Raw genomic sequence first — 20,362 nt, forward strand, 5'->3', positions numbered from 1 at the left:
TCCTAGCTGGGTTGCCCTTGAGGAAATGATTTAAAATCCTTGCATCCTCAGTTCACTCATTAAAATGGTGGTAAAGGTACCTACTTTGCAGGAATACTGTATGGTTAAAAGCAATATATGTAAAGTCCCTATTATAGAGCTTGACACATAGTAGAGGCTTAATAAATGGCCAAGTGGTTGGTTGTGCTCTTAGTAGTTGTAGTATTGGTAGTTGAATCCATATGAGATTCTATAGAGTGACCAAGAGAGCACACAGGGTGAAAAAGAGAGTCAGGCCCCATGGAACCTGTGGATAAACCAGTTGAGCTTAAGAGCCTGTGCATTGAAAATGATGTGAAACAGCCATTAATCATTAGCATAAAGAGCTTTCCTTGTTGGATCTATTCTCAGCAGTTCTGGGCCCCTGGAATGTGAAACAGTATCTGTGTTGAGAGAAAAGCTAGCAATGCTCAGCATTGGTCTGAGAACACATCCACCTCCCCTGCAAGTTGCTAGTACCCATCCTATTCTGTAAATGATACAAAATCTGAACTGCATCCCCTCATTTAAAAGAGGGGTGGTCCAAACAGATGGGCACCAGGAGACTGGGGAACGAGAGAGAAAAATCCTGACTTCCCTTCTTTTTTTTCATTATGATATTTATATTGTACTTGCTTACTTCCTTTTTATCTTCTCAATATTCAAGCTGATCTTTCTAGTAAGGGGACTTCTGTATATAATTTAGAAGCAATTAAGAGAAGGGGTGGGAAGCATTGGGGGTACCCCTGGGTTACATGGGGTGCACTTGGACAAAACTTAGAGAATTAAGAGCATAGGACAAGCACTAATGAGGAAGCAATAGTCAACTTTCTTAGCTGCTGTGTTAGCTTTAGAGGGACTTACCCCTTAGAAGATATTCAAGGAGGTCCGTTCCTTCTTAAATTATAATCTGTGGATATGAGGTCCGTCTGCCTTTAAGAACTGCATTCTTTGATCCATTTTGAAATTGCTATACATACAATAGCCATGTTTCTAAAGAATATTGGGTCTTCAGGTGACTAATTTGTTAAAAATTGATGGATTTTTTCAAAATCCTTTTCCACATAGTATGTCAAAGATTCAGATAATTTTGATAATTCCTATCTAGTAGTTTCTTCACAGTTATTTTTATATTGTATAGTTCTTAATGACTTTTGGTAAGTTTTTAAGATGGTTCCTGTCAAGAGAATATTTAAAATATTATTGTTTCCTTTTCTCTCTGCTCTTGATTCTTACTGCTCCCTTGAGAACCAAATACTAAAATCTGTTTCTGTAACAATTTCTCTTTTTCCCTTGCAAGAATATTTACTTGTTATTGTTGGGTTATTGGGGTTGACTTGCATTTCATTGTAATAAAGAGCACAGCAGTGTGTGTTTTACCAAAGCCCATCAAGAGAATCTTTGAAAATGGAAATAAAGAATTACAATGTCAAAGAAGACTAAAACCTGGCAGAGGTCAGACTTGGAGGAAACCACAGCCCTGGATGTATATATGTTTTAAACACACCAATGTTTCCATGTAGCTTTCAGGTAAGCAACAACATATTTTGACTTAGTTTTGAACTCATTTTTAAATGATGTCTTCCAGTGTCCTGGGACCTGCAGTGACCTTCAAAGTGAGCTCCAGTGTCCAAAATGTGACAACTGCAGATGTTGCTAAGGCAGCAGGTAAGGCTGTTTTGACAGCAAACACACACAACTTACCAGTCAGGGAAGAGAAAGGTAAGCAGTATAAAACAGCCCAGAAGAAAGTCCACCATTTCCCCTGACAGATTGATGTTTAACGAAAGAGACAGTGAGGGGTTAGTGGCAGCGAGTGGAAATTGAAGTATAACATTCCAGAGTCAATTAACATTGCCTGGGACTTCATTGTTTGGAGAGGGACTGGATTAAAGTGAAATGCGGGCATGGCTTCAAATGGAAGACAGGAGACCATGGTGCTATATTTGAGAGATAAAAAGGCTAGCTTTTGAAAAAGCAAGGATTTGGTGTCTGTAGTAACCCCAGTGTGAGCAGAACAAGTGCGATTTTGCTTTGAGGCTTTTCATTTTGTACCGGACAAGAGGCACAAACTGGTTTTACTTTAATCCATCGTGGACCAAGGCATAGCTCAGGATCTGGAAGGTTTAAATAAAAACTTAGTAACTTCTATATAGTTTCACTATTTAGATCACAGGTTGCTGGTCATTCCTGATTGTACATTTGTGAGACCTGTTTGCTGATAGGGCTTGAGTGATCTTTGTTGTATAATTGGTGTTTGTTATTCAATGGAGAACAGCAGAAGCTCTACTAACTAGAGCCTTTAAGAACAAAATGTGATGGTGGGTAAAATTTTTGTGTATTCCTAAACCTCAATTTTTTTTTTTTGTTTCGCTTATTGAAAAATCTTTGTAAACTGTATTATACAGTCTTTATGCCTAGTTAGCAAAATATAGGAAATATAACAGAAACTTAGCTTGATGATTTTCAGTATTTGAGATTAGTCAGTAGTTAGAACACTTTAAGATTTGTAACCGTTTATAAGAGATCAGGCTGAATGTGCCTTGACCCCATATACAGCAGAAAATTACTGTTTATTTTAGCAAATCCTTTATATGAACTATTTTCTACTGAAATTTAGGTCTTTTTTTCCAAAGTAAAATACAGCAGAATATTCTGATTGATTTAGGGATTTGAATACTTAGTCCTCATTAATTGAGGTTTCACTGTGTTTAGGATCATATTAATTTAAAGTTTCATATCCGATATTAGTAAACGAGGTATAAAAAAGCTGCTAATACCCTATATAATGGAATAAACTATTTGATCTATTTTAGTCGCTGTTGGGTTTTTTGTTTGTTTAAATTTTTTGTGGTAACATATATACAACTCAAAACTTCCCATTTTAACCACTTTCAAGTGTATAATCCAGTGGTATTAATTAAATTAATAATGTTGTGCAACTGTCACCACCATTCATTGCCCAAACATTTTCGTCTACCCAAACGGAACTCTGTACCCATTAAACAATAACTCCTACTTTCTTTTTCCCCCCATCCCCCAACCCTGTCCCCTGGTAACTTGAACTCTAATGATTTGTCTCTATGTATTTGCTTATTCTAGGTTCTTCACACAAATGGAATCATAAAATATCTGTCTGATGTTGGGTTTTACTTATAGGATAGCTTTGTGCTCTTAGTAATTCTTATTTGCTGAAGGTAGTGATTTGGGGGCAAGGATTTTTGGTTAAAAAAGAATTCTTTGAAAAGTTGTACTGAACTGCAGCAATCTTATGCATTCAATCTTTGTAGAGAGCTGAATTCTCCAGTCTGAATTTCATTGCAATATTTCATTGTAAGGGATATGACATCTGAGATACAACTCGGCAGAGTAGCAAAGTATCATCACTTGAGCTGAGCCAATTCAAGGCGGTCTTGATGAAAGGAAATCAGCAGATTTCATTCTAAATTCTCTGCCACTTGCAGAAAGAGTAGAATTTCTGTATTAATGGTTTGGGTCTCTTGTGGGATCCAGAATCTCTCCTTCCCTCAACATCTATTTTACTGATTCTAGCCCTCAATACAAGTGATCATTTGAACATATTTAAGATCATATCGGTCATCAGTTTTTATGCAGAAATGCATTAACAGTTGTTCCACAATTGGCAATTCATCCCAGTACTGTGAAGTAATATTTTTAAAATTAGATTTGCTGGAACTTAAGGATGCTATGAATGGAATAAAATAGAATGCAGTCTTTTTATTTTTTTTTAATTATGACAATAAGCTCACTGACCCCAGCTTTTCATTTGTTTTATTGCTTTCTAGGGAAAATGAGGTTGATTATTTGAAATCTAGTTCCTAGGTCATTTTAAATTGTGTTCATTTCATGTACTAAAGTGCTATGATAGGGAGAAATTACATATAAAATGTAGGAGGTGTGAGCCTTATATCAACCACTTTCTAAATATTTGAGTATACTAAATTATACCAGTACATTTATATAAACTGTTACAGTTGCACAAGACACAATGTTTCTTGCTTATTGTATATATGCAAAATTGATAATATATGTGCATATTTAAAAATAAATTAGTCCCTTTATATTTTGAATAATTTCATGATATTATGAACATACCTGATGCTATAGGAAAAGGGTTAGAAAAGTAAGTTTGTAGCCATAAGGATCTTACAGTTTGGCAATATAAATAGAAAGTATAGTGGATACCATATCAAATGTGTTAGGATAGCTTTTGACAACACAAAGGGGAATAATCTTTCACTGCATGGCAGTGACCAAATGGCCACAACCTTCCATGTATTAACAAGGAAGAATTACAAACTCAAAAGGAATTTTTTGTGGTTTCCGGTTTTAAAGATTACATAGGATCTTAATGGTGTAATTGCAAACTACCTAGTGTCATTGGTGGGACAAACATGTTTTAGATAGACTGTGGTGGTAAGTTGTCAGCATACAAAACTCAATATATCCTCTTTTGAAATTACTGCTGATATTATGTGCTGCCTACATATTTAAGCTGTCTGCAAATCCAACTGACTATTTGCATTTGGTTCCCCCAAGGGGCTTAATGACACTACACTCTAGATATCTTTTGTTATTGTTAATGAAGGGAGACATATCGTGGTGAAGGAATTCAAAGTGCATTTATTTGGCTAATTTTATACAAAATGATACAAAAACTTAATGAATAGGCATATAGTTAATACATATTAGTCCCCATCAAACAACATGTGTTATTTATGCTGAATGATAAATGCAGCTGGTTCTCAATATTCAGAATCTCTTCGTTATACTAGGCAATTCGTTTCTGGGAATTTTGCCTAATTTATGAACTTAGGTGTGAGCATAAGGTATTAGTGAATAGTAGAAGTAAGTGAGTGCTGCACAAAGTGGCACTGACTATATTGCAAATGTGTATAGAAATAATGCCACTGGTAGTGGCTTTTAGTGTTTGTGGCCAAGTCATCTAGTCAAATTGGCAGAACTGAAAAATCTTGTTACACATTTCCTTTTCCTAGTAGTTGATACTTAAATAATATATTTTAATCCATTTTTTTCATTTCTCCTTCTGGAGATAATGCAGTTAATTGTTTTTTAGAGAAAAGTATTTGCTTTTGCTCCCTTCTACCCTTACGTAGAGAGCCCTACTGTTATCGCCAGTATTTATATTGCGTTCTCCGTTTCACTTCCCTTCCTACCCCCAAGGTCAGGCTCTTCCTATGGCCTGTCCCTCTGGTGGCACTGGAGAGGTTGCATTTCAGTGCTTAGCATCTATTTGGTGTTGTGTTTGTTTCATCTGCTAACTCTTCAGCAGGAGGTATGGCCCTCGCCTTAGCCCTTTGTCTGACCCCTTTGTTCTTAGTGTAATTCACTTGACTCTTTTCCAATCGAAGCCTCTCAAATTTGGCATTTGGCTACCGTTTTTTCTTTTGTCTTGTCAGAAAGATGACATTTGTCATTTCAAATAACAGGTTTCTTCTTATACAAGGAAACTTGTGGCTTTTCATGAAATTCTTCTTGTGTCCAAATAAACTGGCTTCTTCAGACTTCTAACATCACCTGTTTAGCATCTCCATGAAGTTATGGAGCATCTATGCATAGAGATATATTTCTTCCAATTGGCATAAATGTTCCTGGACAGTCTGTTCACAGGTGTTTGGGGACCCGCTTCCTGAACACATCCAGCTCCTCCTCTTTCATGTTATTTCTTCGCCTTTCTTTCCAGGCTCAAAGTTTATACCACTGTATAATAATGAGGAACACTGTGGAAAGCAATGTTGGCTTTTCTGTTGAGATAAAAATAGTTTATTCTACAAGACAATTTCATTTTGTTAGATTTCCGTAGAGCCAAGAGGGGAACTCCAGGTCTCTGAGAATTATGAAGTGCAGAAAGAAGTGGATTTTTCCTGTGTTTTGTTGACATGCCTGGTATTTTGGTTTAGCGAGTGAATCTCAAGGTCTGGTCCCCCACCATCCGTATCACCTGGGAAACTGTTAGACTTATCAGTTCTTGGGGCCACACTGCAGAGCTACTCACTCAGAAACTCTGAGGAAAGGAACTCAGTAATCTGTGTTTAGCAAACCCTCCAGGAGATTCTGATGCCTACTAAAGTTTGTGAACCACATGCCTCTTTGGAGGCCACATGCCTTGTTGGAGATCATTGGTCCCAAAGTGTAGGGATTTCTGAGGAGGATGGAGAGGATCCAAGAGACCTCAAATGCGAAGAGCAGGAAGGGTAAGGGTTGTTCCTAATACCATGTAATGACTTCACCAGGCCTGGCTCCAGTGTGCCTTTTTTCTCTTGTCAAAACTCATTTCATAGCATTAGGAGTTCCTTGATTGTATTTTCTCTCCTCATCAAACAAAAGAAAGTTGACATTGTGTTTACCCCTTATGACAATATGGAGATCCAGCTATATTTCTTTTGTAGAGAAGGGAGAGAGGAGTAAGTGAAAGATTGTGTGGCAACTCTCCCTTAAGATTTGGAATGAAAAATGTTGGGATTTATTATCTTAAATACCCCAGAACCACAATTTGCAATAGGAAAGAATTCTCCATGTAGCATTGTTCTAGTTTGCTAATGCTGCCAGAATGCAAAAACACCAGAGATGGATTGGCTTTTATAAAGGGGGTTTATTTGGTTACACAGTTACAGTCTGAAGGCCATAAAGTGTCCAAGGTAACACATCAGCAATCGGGTACCTTCACTGGAGGATGGCAAATGGTGTCCGGAAAACCTCTGTTAGCTGGGAAGGCACATGGCTGGCATCTGCTCCAAAATTCTGGTTTCAAAATGGCTTTCTCCCAGGACATTCCTCTCTAGGCTGCAGTTCCTCAAAAATGTCACTCTTAGTTGCACTTGGCGTATTTGTCCTCTCTTAGCTTCTCCTGAGCAAGAGTCTGCTTTCAATGGCCATCTTCAAACTGTCTCTCATCTGTAGCTCCTGTGCTTTCTTCAAAGTGTCCTGCTTGGCTGTAGCTCCTCTTCAAAATGTCACTCACAGCTGCACTGAGTTCCTTCTGTTTGTCAGCCCATGTATATGGCTCCACTGATCAAGGCCCACCCTGAATGGGTGGGGCTACGCCTCCATGGAAATATCTCATCAGTTATCACCTACAGTTGGGTGAGGCACATTTCCATGCAAACAACCTAATCCAAATGTTCCTTATTCCCCACTAATATGTCTGCCCCACAAGATTGCATCAAAGAATATGGCTTTTTCTGGGGGACATAATACATTCAAACCGGCACAAGCATATTGACTTGGACTTATCTAGAACTGGTTTGGATCTGTTGTGAAAGTGTTGTTTTTGTCAGTCATCATGTTTTCCTTGGGAGAATAATACTTTTTCATGCACAGTGCTTGCCCCACTTGTTAAATATGAGCATAGGACCCACGCCAGGCTCATCTGACCTCATTCTTCTTGGACACACTACCCAGGTGTAGGCTCATGATCCAAGCACAGCCATGGATGTCCAGAGAGAGAGGCCCTTTATCGTTATGGATGTGAGAGTTATGTTCTAGCCCTCAGCTGCCTACCCTGAGAAGTGAGCCCATCTGAGAAGGAAGCCAGAACACAGAGGGGAGCAGGGCTGAGACATGGCTGTAGAAACAGGGCCCTTGAATCTAGACATAAATCCCTGCATCCAGACAGAATCCCTGGGTCCAGATAGAACCCCTGGATTGAGACAGACCTGAACCCAGATCACCTTGTGCTCACCCCTTCCCCACATTTCTTATCCCCCCACCAAGGGCAACTTTTATTGCAAGTCTGATTGTATGTCATTGTATTCAAGTATTTTAAAAGATATAGGATGTGTTCATAAGAACAATATGACTTGGCGACTCAAAACCTGCATTCAATCCCAATTCTGTCACTTTCCAGCAGAATACTCTGTTCCCTAAGCTCTCAGAGCCTCAGTTTGTTGAAGTGTAAAATGAAGACATTTATACTGTGAAGAGGAAATGTGATAATGACACATGCAAATACCTTACTTTGGGAAGGTATTCAATATATTTTGGTTTCTTTTCTTCTTTTAAGTATAGATAGGTGGAGGGGTTTTCTGAAATTCTATTCCTTGCCTTCACCCCTACCATTCTAGAGCATTTTACTCAGAATCTCAGGGAGGAGCCAGAAAGGAAAACAGAGCCTCTTTGAATTTCCTCCTGATGTGTCACTAGGATTTTAGAAATGATATCTATATGGTTGGGTCTCCCAGCCACCAGGAAAGGTCTGACATCTGTCTTCCCCAAGAGGCTATATTCTGTAGTCCCCTGCTGATGCTGCAAGAACTGAAAATATGCAAGTTCCCATGTATCAAGTCCTCACTAGGTGCCTTTGTAGTTCTTATCGCAGATTGTAGTTGTACATTTATTTGCATGATTTTTTGATTAATGTCTCTCCCTTGCACTAGACCTTCAGCTCCACAAAGGCAGTGTCTGTGCCTGTTCCCTCGTGTGTAGCGTGGTGCCTGCACATAGTAATTACTTGATATTGTTGGGGTGAATGAATGCATCCCTGGCTCTTTACATGTATTGTCTCATTTGATATGCACAGAAATTCTGTGAGTTATTGTTATCCCCATTTTGTGGTTGAGAAAACAAAGACTAGAAGGGTTTAGTGACAGCTAGTAATTGGTCCATCTAGGATGCAAAGTCAGGATTAGCTGATGCCAAAGCCTGACCTTTTAGTTTCAGTTGTTACTATTACTTTCAGTTATATTCCTAAAATGTTCTCAAATGAGTGCGTTTTCAACAAACATGTCTGCATATGAGTGGTTGGAAGAAGGAATTGCATTGAAAGGGCCAACCGTCCGTGACTCCCCAGCTCAGCTACTTGACTTTGGTCAGCCCAGTGTCCTTACATGTGCCCTTGGCTGTCCTTTTGCTTCGTTCTTATTCCTCTTCTGGACATTTGTTCTTGCCTCCCTTCCACCAATCCAAATCTAGCCCTTTTTTTGAGGCCCTGATTACTTTACACTAAAATCTTTGTCAAGTACCCCAATCTCTTATTACTCAAGAGTGGTCCACCAGCCTGCAACGTAGGCATCACCTGGGACCTTATTAGAAACACAGAATCTTGGACCCCACCCCAGACCAACTAACTCAAAATCTACATTTTTAACAAGATCCCCAGGTGGTTGTTATGTACATTAAAGTTTGAGAGGCAGTGGCCTAATCCTATCGTATGTATAATCTGGGTCAAAGCTTCTAGTATTGTACTACATTTGTGTACTGTTCTTCCATTGTTTTGCATTTTACTCCTTATCCTGTCTACATAGAGGGAGATGTCTCAACTTCAATTTTATGGTTTCTTCCAGGGAGGCTGGCTCAGGACTGGACTCTGGACTCTGTACATGTGAAAGCCATTGTTAGCCCATTGCAAGAGCTAGTTCTCAATCATTGGAATGCTTTTCATATGTCAAGTGTGTGCCAGAGAGCTGGGGATCCAGATGACTGACTTCATAATCTACAATGTATCCAAATCAAGCACATTCCATAAGGGAGCCCTCTGTTCTAGTGAGGGCTGCCTAGCCTTCTGGTTTCTGGGTAAAGTTGTTTATTTTGAAAATTATAATGGAATCACTCCTAGCAAAGTAAAGGTAATCCTTTTATAATACATAGTTATAATTCAACCAATTTAACTGTTGATCATGAACAATTACTAGTGCTTCATCGATACCTTATTTAGATTCCTTCACCACCCTTATTTAGATTTTTGTCTTCAGCAAAGCATCATGCACAACCCTAAGGTGATATAAAAAAACAGCAAGACAGAGTCTCTGCTCTCAAGTAGCTTACACCCTGCCAATGGAGTGAACCAGAACTCTGTAGGAGAAGTAGAAACCTGGTGTAGTGGGAGCTCCGGGGAAGGGAGAGACGACATCTTGCAGAGAGAAGACGACATTTGAGCTGAGCTTTGAGATCCAGGGAGGATTTCAGATGGAAGGTGAGAAAAGTGAGCCATACAGAGGCGCAGCATGGAAAAAGGCACATAAACCAGTAGTCCAGGGAGATGGCAGAAAAAGAGGCTAGCAAAGCCTTGGGTACAAAATTAGACTTTGAAATATAGGAAATTTTTTTTTCAATGCCCACTAAGAAGGACTTGGATTTGAACAGATTTAATCCAACACTCCCTTGATGCAATACAGGGAGGGTGGGCTGGTGGTCCATTTTGGCATGGCTGTGATAGAAATCCAGAAACTTGGAAGCTACTGAGTGAGAGCAGAGAGAGGAGCCTTTGCTACAAGATCTGTCTCCATTGCAGCAGCAGTTCTCCCGACTAACTCCCATGTGACCAACTCATCCTGTTTATCAAACTCACTATTCTCACCATAAAGCACATGGTGTGACAGGCAGTGGGCTCCTGGCCCCTGGGCTCCTCTCCAGTATGTTGTTCCTGTAATGGAGCTGTAGGCTTATCACCAGTCACTTGTATGGCCCCCAAACCTGTTTATGCTAATTGTACTTTCATTGTAATTAAGAGACTGGAATAATATTAGAGAAGGCGATGAACCATGAATGCGAAATGGAAGGTGCGTTCTTTTTAATGAAAAATAAGGAGAATGCATTGGAAATGCTTGAAAAAGCCCACTTGCTAAGAAAATCCATGTTCATTTAAGGCAAATGAGATACCTGATAAAAAATTGATAAATGCAAAACTCTAAAAGGCTTCTGCACACATCTCTGAAATACAAAGTTAGAGAATCAGGCTTTGTCGGTTTAAAGGGATCTCAGAGATCCTCTTATTCCAGCCCCTCATGAAACACCTAAGGAAACTCAGGCCCGAGCAGCCCAGAAGGATTTCGCAGCACGGCCAGGCGGTTAGTTCCAGGCAGAGCCAGGATGGACCCTAATTTGGTGGGTCAGGTGACCTTTCCATAGGAACAGTTTATGAGTGACCACATTTTTCTAATGAAAATATGAAAATTTCTATTTTTCTGAGTTGAGCTGAATGCTGTTCAAAACTCAAGACTTGTTGAGATTTTCCTTGAGCTTTTGATATATTGCCTGTGGTGGTAGTAATGGACCACCTTCAACTCCAGGCAGGTAGGAGGTTGAGGAACCCTTCAAAGCTTGACTGCTCTACAAGGTAAGAGCTGAGTGTGCCCCTTGTTAGCAGATGGACGAGGGAAACACCCACAGGGCGAGCCCCTCACGCTCACTTCGTCCTCTCGGGAAAAGGTCACTGTTTCAGGGCATCGTGCGTATAGGCAGGATTGAAGCAGCTGGTGTAAGGATCCATGAGGCATTTTGATTACTTGAACAAGGCAAGAGTGTGGGGGAGAAACATAAAAGGAGGAACTCTGAGGGAAAAAAGATGAGGAAATAGAGTGAGTGGGAAAGAAAGAGGCCACAATGAAACTGGAAACAGCATTCTACGTGAATGACCGCTTGCTATTGATGAATGAGGCATTTATTTATTGCTGAGACTGAGTATTTGGGAATTCAATATGTGAAGTCAAACTCTAAAAGGATAATTTTGAAAGAAAAAATGATTGCTTGCTAGCTCTAACTTTTGAAAGAGAAGGGTTCACTTGATTTAACTGAACTGACAGATTATAAGTTTCAAAAGCAAAGCATAGGAAAGAGGACCTCAGCATTTTGAATGTTAAAAAAAAGTTCATATTCTATAATCTACAGAATAAGAAATCATCTTTTAAAGGCATCAATTTAATTATGAGTAGAATGTTTTCCCTCAGAGGAAAATTCAGTTTTGAAGAGCTGTGCCTTAATGAGTGCTTTTCTCTTTCTTGATGATGAGAAAAGAAATCCATAGACTGAGAGCAACATTTCTCATTGCCATTAAAAGAAAGCAGAAGACTGGTGATGAAGTTTCATTCTGGATTGATTTAATGGCTTGACTGTAGAAGGTACATTGGGTAGTAAGATACACTTATTGCTATTGAAAAAAAAGAACCTACTAATTGTCAAAACAGTGCCATTTGGGGGATATTCCACTTTTTGGAAGACTCAACTCAAAAAGTTCACATGATAAAATTTTGATATGCTCTCCTCTTCATATTGTGAGTTGGAAAAAAAAAAAAACCCCACCTTCTCTTCAGAAGATCTTAAAGATCTATTTGTGCAACTAATCTTATCCTCAGTCCTCAAAAGTATTTATATGATTCTTTTTTATGTCATCCACACTCTGTACTGCAACTATAGCACAGTATAGAGTGGGAGAAGGCTTACTTTTAGGGCAAAAAATAAGTAGCCATCAGGGAAAGGGCCTTAGGCTTTTTTCTGCTAATATTCCAAGGTTAGTTTAATTGTAGTTGGAATATAATGCAGAGTCATGTATTTATCCATCCACTCCCCCAAAATTTATGGAGCATCTCTATTCCAGATATTGTCATTGGTGCTAGAATACATCAGAAAACAGAAACAAATACTGAATATAAAATCATCCAGTAAGGAAATGATGGGTCTTCAGGGTCAAGCCACATGGCAGCTACAATCTGGAGTAAAGCAGAGGTAGGAAATTAGTTGAGGAATTCTGTAGATATAAGAGAGATGATCAGGCTTAAAATGAGGACTAGAAACCAGTCCAGAAGATGTGAGAATGTGCTGTGGTTGAAGGTTCGCCACGAGCCTGGATGGAGTGTGCATGCAGAGGCAATTCCTACCAAGGATGGGAAATTCGGTGGTGGCTCTTTGCTTGAATTTGGCTCCCAGATTGATTCCAACATATCTGACCTGCTTACTTTCCCAGAAGGCCATGCAAATAATACAGAACAGATTTACACAGCAGGAATGCCTACTGAATCCCTTTGTCTTAAGGATTAGTGGACTTCTCAATGATGTACTTAAAATCAGGAAATGTGAATGCTCTGGAGAAAATCACAGCAGGGCATGGGAGCTGAGAGTGATGGAAGGAAGCTATTTTAGATAGGGTCATCAGGAAATGGCATTGGAGAAGAGACCCATAGGAAGTAAAGCACAAGCCATATGAACATCTAGGGGCAGGAGTATCTAACAGGGCTCAAGGGCAATGAGGAGGTCAAAGGGGGCAGGTTCTCAGCTTGTCCAAGAAACGTTAAAGAGGCCAAGTGTGACTGAAGCACAATATATGTTTGGAGAGAGGTGGCAGGAGGTAGGGGGGAAAGTGATGGGTTGGGGCTGGGGAGATAGAGGGACCAGATAATGTAAGGCCTGTCGGACATGGTAAGGAATTGGTAGGCAAGAGAGAAGCCATGAGAGGGCTCTGAACAGGAGGGTGGTATTGTCTGATCTATATTTTGAACAGATCACTGGCTGCTCTGTGGAAAACAGTCTGCAGGGGCCTAGGGTGGAAGCAGACTCATGATACTACAGAAATGCTGGCAAGAGATGTTAGTGGAGGAATTTAACCCAATAAAAGTGACCTCTACCCTCTCCCCCAATTATTTAGAACACTCATCTTGATCTTGCAGTGTGCCAGTTTGTATGTGTTGTGTCCCCCAGAAAAAGCCATGTTCTTTGGTGCAGTCTTGTGGGGGCAGACATATTGGTGTTGATTAGGTTGGAACATTTGGATTGGGTTGTTTCCATGGAGATGTGCCCCACCCAACTGTGGGTGATAACTCTGGTTGGATGGTTTCCATGGAGGTGTGGCCCGCCCATTCAGCATGGGCCTTGACTGGTTTACTAGAGCACTATACAAGCTCAGACAGAAGGAGAGAGCTTGCTACAGCCAAGAGGGACACTTTGAAGAACGCTCAAGAGCTGAGATAGTAGCTGTAGCTGAGACAGACATTTTGAAGTCAGCTGTTGGAAGGTGATGCAGACATTTTAGAGAATGCCATTTTGAAACGCAACCTGGGAGCAAGCAGACACCAGCCATGTGCCTTCCCGGCTAACAAGGTTTATGGACGCCACCGGCCATCCTTCAGTGAAGGTACCCTGTTGCCTTGGACACTTTATGGCCTTAAGACTGTAACTTTGTAACCAAATAACCCCCCTTTATAAAAGGCAATCCATTTCTGGTATTTTGCATTCTGGCAGCATTAGCAAACTGGAACATGCAGCCAGTGAATCACTTAACCACTTGGGCTGGAGACCAAGCAAGAACTCTAGCCTGGAAGGGAATTCCTCTCCTAGGGAGGGAAGAGAGACCGAAGGCGTAAGAGCGCATCAGTAAGAAAGGAGGAGAAAGTTTGCATGCCAGAGAGCAAATGCATCATGGCTACAGCTTCATAGAGGTGTTAGATGGTAATAAGAAAAGGTAGGGAGCTACACCCCATTACTTCCTTCTAAACAGCCAGGTAATTACTTTTGGCATTTTGACAAGTGTTCGCTGGAGTGAAGGTCAAAGCTGTCAGCATATCAGATCTATGCTAATCTGCCCAGCTGGAGAAGACTCAGATCGCCAATGTTTTTGTAATTAGAAGTTGTGAAAGTCAGTTTTCATCATGGTTTTACACTGAGCATAAATGAGTCAATGATACGAAGTAATTTCATTTGTCATAGTTTACAGGGTTACCTGTGTAGAAATATATGAGTAGTGTTCAGGGAGAGATTAGGGAATTGTGGATAAATTAAATATTAGGAAACTGAACCATTCAACATTTCTTTTTATGCATTCATTTTATACAAAGGGAGACTATGCATTAGAAATATAATTCATGGGAGAAATACATTCTCACTTGCAAATAAGCACAATGATGCAAAGTGCATCGCTCCAGGATAGCATTTGGCTTCCTTTTGACTGTATCTGACATAATTGCTTAGGAGAGCAAATTCTTGTTACAGTAAATGTTTACACTTATTTAGAATCAATCCATAAAGGAAGAAAGGGAGATCATTTGGTGTTGAAAACCTAAGTGAGCCCAGGCTTTGCTCACCCCTGCTCAGGAGACCACTGTATCTGAACATCCAATCTGAGTGTGCTCCACTTTCGACATCCATGCATTTAATGTGCAGGTTCTAGGACCAGAACAACCTTAATCAGCCAAGATTTTTGGGGACCATAGATAATTTTCCATAGAAATACAACCCAGACTTTTAAGTGCTAAAACTTTTTAAACCCACTTCTGGGAGAAAAAATAAGAGTTATCTAAAATATATTATATAGTTCTCTATAGGCTTTCAGAGAATGTGTTCAAGGCATTTATGGTGAACGGATCTGTTATAAACATCAGTGAAACTCAGCTGTGCTCTCTGGTGACTTTGGAAGCTACTGAGAGGCACATTTCTGTTTATTCCTTCAGGAAACAGTCCCTCCTTGCACTCCCCCTCCCACCCCAACACTGTTGTGTTTTCATTGTTCTTGGCTTGCTATTTATCATTCTGCAAGCTCACTTCTTGATGAGTGCTTTCCATTGTCAGTGGACTTGATTCTAACAGCTCTCACTGCCTCTTCGCCTGCTGCTTCTAAAAGAAGACTAGATTACCAAGCATGCTAGGTGATACTTCCTTCTGCTTCTTTGACTCTTTGACAACATTTTGATAAAACACTATCTATCTATCTATCTATCTTTCTATCTATCATCTATCATCTATCTATAGATATATATATCTATGTATATCTCAGAGCCATTACTATATTGAATTATAATCTGTATATCTGCTTATCTACCCATGTAGATAGTGAGTACTTAATGTCCCATCTTATTCATTCTTATAATGATAATGTCTGTATTCCAACCCAGCTCTTGAAGGGCCTGGATCAACACAGCCCTAAGATCAAAGAACATACCAGCCGGGGAGTCAGGCTTGTGTTTATTAGGACTTACAAACAGTAGAGAGTACGTTCTGGCGATGGCCGGCTGGAAAACGGAAGTTAGGGCTCTGCAAGGGTAGGGAGTGCAAAGGGCAGCTTAGGACAAAGACATTCCATAGGGTATGAGAACAGAGTTTCAGCAGTCTCATGGCACAGGGATCTGGAGGTTTGTTATCAACAGTGCTCAGGGGAGGGGAGTTTCAATGCTTTGTTTAGGATACCACCTGTACATACTTTCCTCCTTGAGGAGGTCTGATGGCCTTCAACTACTGTCCCAGTCACACAGGTTGCCATGTGCTGTGGGGCCCAATTTCCCATTAGGAAGGGGGATCCCAGGCCCTGGGTCCCCACAGCCTGATATATATAGTGCTACATAAATTGTCAAATTACTTATTGTTCTTAGAGTTTTATGTGAAAAAGATTTCTAATTTTTAAAAATAGGCTCTGAGGGGCCCTTGAGGGTCTCTTCACCAGAACACAGTACATGAATCTAGTACCCAGGCTTTGCCCCAATTGTGATGGACTCTTTTAAAATAGTGTAGTGTGAACACAGGTATAAGATTCAGAGAAACGTTTATTCCAATGTACGTGTGTGGAGTCCTGAAATTAGACCACCTGGACTCAAATCCCAGCTCCATCACTTACTAGCTGAGTTAATTGGGACAATGACTTAACTTCTCAGTTCCTTTGTCAGTAAAATCAGGGTAATAGCTTTTACTTTATAGGGTTATTGTGAGGATTAAATGAGAATATTCAGTAAAATGCTTAGCAAGCTGCAAAGCATATAAACACTCAATAGATGTTAACTATTGCTGTTGTTATTTTAGGCCATTTACTTACACTTTCTAAGCCTCAGTTTCTTCATCTGTAAAATGGGACAGCAGGATAGTTGTGAACGTGACACTTAATCATGGATAATCATAACACCTGGTGTCTCAAGTGCCTGCTTTAACAGTTATTTATGAATACTGTGTCTAGCCCAGGGTTGCTTCATCATAGATAGTCAGTAGATGATAATTTCCCTCCCCAGTGGATGTTTTAATTTTGTTGTTGTTATTGTTTGCTTTTTGTAGCTATTAACACTAGTTCCAGATACATAAATTTCTATAGATGTTAGTTGCTTCTGTACATTGATAAGACTGATTTTGGAATTAAGGAAGCATATATTTGAGAAGGAGAAAAGTACTTGAACAGCAGAGTACTACTTGACTCAGTGGAATTCTTATTTTTGAAAAAGCAAACAGTAAGCATAATTTATTACGTATGAGATGGATATCCATCCATATGTAAAGAATACTCATTCAGCAAGTATTTCTACTATATGCCGTGCTGTTCTAGATACTGAGGATAAAGAAAATGAATGATAAAAATCCCCGCCCTCAAAAAGTTTGCATTATAGTGGGAAAAAACAGACAATAAATAAGTAGAACATGTATTTGGGATGGTGAAAAGTGCTATGGGAAAAAAATTAATCAGTGAAAGGGGATTTAGTGTGACAGGGTGGAAGGTGCAATTAAAAATGGCAGGGGAGGCTTCGCAGGAGGTGACATTTCAGTAAAGACCTAAAGAAAGTGAGGGAACCAGCCATGGAACTATGTAGAATGCCAGAGGTGTTCCAGGCAGAGGGAATAGGAGGCTAAGGCTCTGATGCAGAGGAATGCCTGGGAGGTGAGAGTGAATGGAGAGGAGATGAGGGGGAGGCTGGAGCGAGTGAGTCTTCCTACTGTAATGAAAGGGTGGATAGTGTAAGGCCTTTGTAGCTGAGACCCTTAGTGTCCATGGTTCCAGTTCATGCCAACCTGCCATCCTTCTACAGGCACTGTAACTCCCCGCTTGAGGGCTTTCTCACTGTCCTCATGCGGCCACCTGGACGTGCCAGAGGGTTAATGCCCATGGGAGCAGCCTTCAGAAATGAGGGTGACAATTGGAGGATAAATATCCCACCTCTTTTGCTCTAAAGTTGGGATAATTCTGAGGATATTCTACACTGTCTCCCGGAGTTAACTGGCATGATTGAGCCTGTTTCCCACAGCAGTAACGTGTTCAATTCTGCACCCTGTACTGGCTTCCTTCCCTTCCGACTTGCCTCTCCACACCTCTACAGAGTGAATGTTTCCTCCTAAATACACTACTTGCATTCAAATCCTTATCTTGGGACAGCTTTAGGGGGAACCGACCTAAATTGTCCAACCTAAGTAGGACTTTGGCCTTACTTTACATGGCATGAGAAGCCAATGGAGTGTCATGATCAGAAACATTTTAAAAGGATTAGTCTGCCCACTGTTTTGAGGACAGATTGTAGTGGTTGGAGTGAAAGGGAAGGGGAGACAGAATAGAATCAGGGAGGCAGTTGTTGCAATAGTCCCAATGAGAGATGATGTTCACTTGGAAAAGGTGATGGGGTGGAGATGCCCAGATTCTGGATATAGTTTGCAGATAGAGCTGACACAGTTTGCCAAGATATTGGATGTATGGTGGGGGGAAAAGAGAGGTTCCAAGGATAGAGCTGCCATTTATGGAATGGGGAAGATAGTGGGGAATGCAGGTTTTTGAGGGATGATAAGGAATTTACTTTGGGACAAGTTATACTTAATATGGCTATAAGACATCCAGGTATAGGCAGTTGATATACAAATCTACAATTTAGGGAAGCTACTACAATGTAGACATAAATTTAGGAGGTGACAATATTATAACTCTACCAACTCCTTGGAGTTCATTTCTGGTTGTAGAGATAGGTTTCATGGTCTCGCCCCTATAACCAGTCTTCTTTTCTTCCTTCCTTTCTTTTTTCACTTTCCTTTATTCACTCCCTTCCCTCCCTCCTTCTTTCTACAAATATTTGAGCACCTGTTCTGTACAAGGCATCATACTGGGTGCTAGGATTACAGCAGTAAACAAGATGTTGGCTTTTTCCTCATGGAGCTTGGAGTGGAAGGGAAAAGACAGACTTAAGTGCAATGAAACAGACAAGCAGATACTCCCCCCAAACAGCAGAGTCTTGACTTAGACTAAGAAGTAAGAGAAGATTTCATAGAGGAAATGATGTTGAAATTGATATTTCTGAGATAAGTTGAAGTTATTTTTACTCAGATGAAATGGGATGCCACTGAAGGGTTTAAGGGAGAATGACAGTATCTGATTTGCATTTTTAATTGCAGTGCATTTGTATTTTTAAAAACTCCTGCTTCATTGTGAGGAATGTGTAGTGGAGGTGGCCAAGAGGGCTGCTAGAGAGATGATTTAGAAGGAAATTGTGGTCGTCCAGAAGTGGGATAATGGTGATGTGGATGAGGGTGGTGATGGTAGGGAAGGCTGTGAACTGACGTGAGGCCATCTAGGAGGTGGAATGTGGGGTGTGATGATGAGGGAAGAGGCAAGGATAAAGGCACATTTTCTGGCTTATTCAACTGAGTAGATGGAGAGTTTGCTTTGTGATAGGGAGCATTTAAGGTGGGGAGATGATAAATTCAGTTTTGTCCACGTTGTATTTGAGGGACCCATGAGACATCTAAAAGGAAATCTTGAGCAGGCAGTTATATATGCAGACACAGGGCTGGAAAGAAAGCAATTGGAAAAACACGATCCTTTTAGCCACAGCACTGAGCTGATTTTGTGGCGGGCAAACAGAACTCTTTATGCAGCCTGTTGTATGGGGAGAGCAGACTTTGTAATCAAATCGACCGTGATTCGTGCCTTGGCCACAAACTATCTATATGAACTGGGTCAAGCTACCCACTCTGTAAGGCTCAGTTTCCTCCTGTGTATATAGCAAGGAAATATTTGCCTTGCAAGTTTATTGATTATAGCATGAGATTAAATTCAGTAGAGGGCCTGGCACATCATGGACATTCAGTAAATGGATGATGTTTTGTTATTATTGGGATCTAGTCATTAATACACTTGGAGGCTTGGCTAAATTCTAAGAGTTGTTTTTCTTCTCTCCCACACTGATTTCTCCCCTTCACTGCCACCCATAATCCAAGGGCATGGTCTCCGGCCAGAGATTGATCTGAGAATATGGCAATAGCATCAGCGGCCAGAGCATGGCCAAAAACCCTCCTGTCAGTAGCTGACATGTAAATCCCATGTCTGGAAAGTAAAGTACATGTGTTGAAGAGTTCAGATTAAAACTGCTCATGTTAAGTATTGAAGACATTGCATTAATACTCAGAATACACCTGCTGTTCTTGTTCTGTTTTAATATGAGGTTTGAAAACTCCAGTCTTTCCAGGATGCAAGGTGACCATAACTGTTTCCACGATCATTTATTTTAATTCTTGGTCCATCCATGAATGATATTTCTATTTACTCCCATATTAACAAAAATGGTAGCACTCTTATACCTAAATAGAAGGTGGGCTCATTTTCAAAACAGGGCCTTGTACAACTGAGCAGCTTTAATAACATTGCTTCAAGATAGGCCATCTGAGGGAGGAAAACAGGGTAAGGTGCTGGGAGGCTCATGTAACTTTGCAGCCAAAGTACACAGATCCATGTGCAGACAGCGTTACCTTCCAGCAGAATTTCCATCAGCTGAACCGATGCCCAGGGAAGCTCGCTGCCTCCTCCTGCCCTGGCTTAGCAGGCATTTCTCCAAGCTCAGAGAATGGCAGTGTCTGTCAAAAGTGAGAGTTC

General features: G+C 40.5%; 1 protein-coding gene across 1 annotated transcript in view; it reads left to right on the forward strand.

The window, feature by feature from the left end:
• Positions 1 to 20,362, forward strand: part of PTPRN2 (protein tyrosine phosphatase receptor type N2) — a 1,313,563-nt gene that overhangs the window by 689,717 nt on the left and 603,484 nt on the right. Inside the window, exon 11 of the mRNA XM_037835719.1 lies at positions 1,607 to 1,686. Within this exon, the coding sequence (XP_037691647.1) occupies positions 1,607 to 1,686 (80 nt within the window). The remainder of the gene's footprint in view (positions 1 to 1,606; positions 1,687 to 20,362) is intronic.

The sequence above is a fragment of the Choloepus didactylus genome, chromosome 5 (assembly GCF_015220235.1).
Source record: "Choloepus didactylus isolate mChoDid1 chromosome 5, mChoDid1.pri, whole genome shotgun sequence".
In the NCBI taxonomy this organism is placed as follows: domain Eukaryota; kingdom Metazoa; phylum Chordata; class Mammalia; order Pilosa; family Megalonychidae; genus Choloepus; species Choloepus didactylus.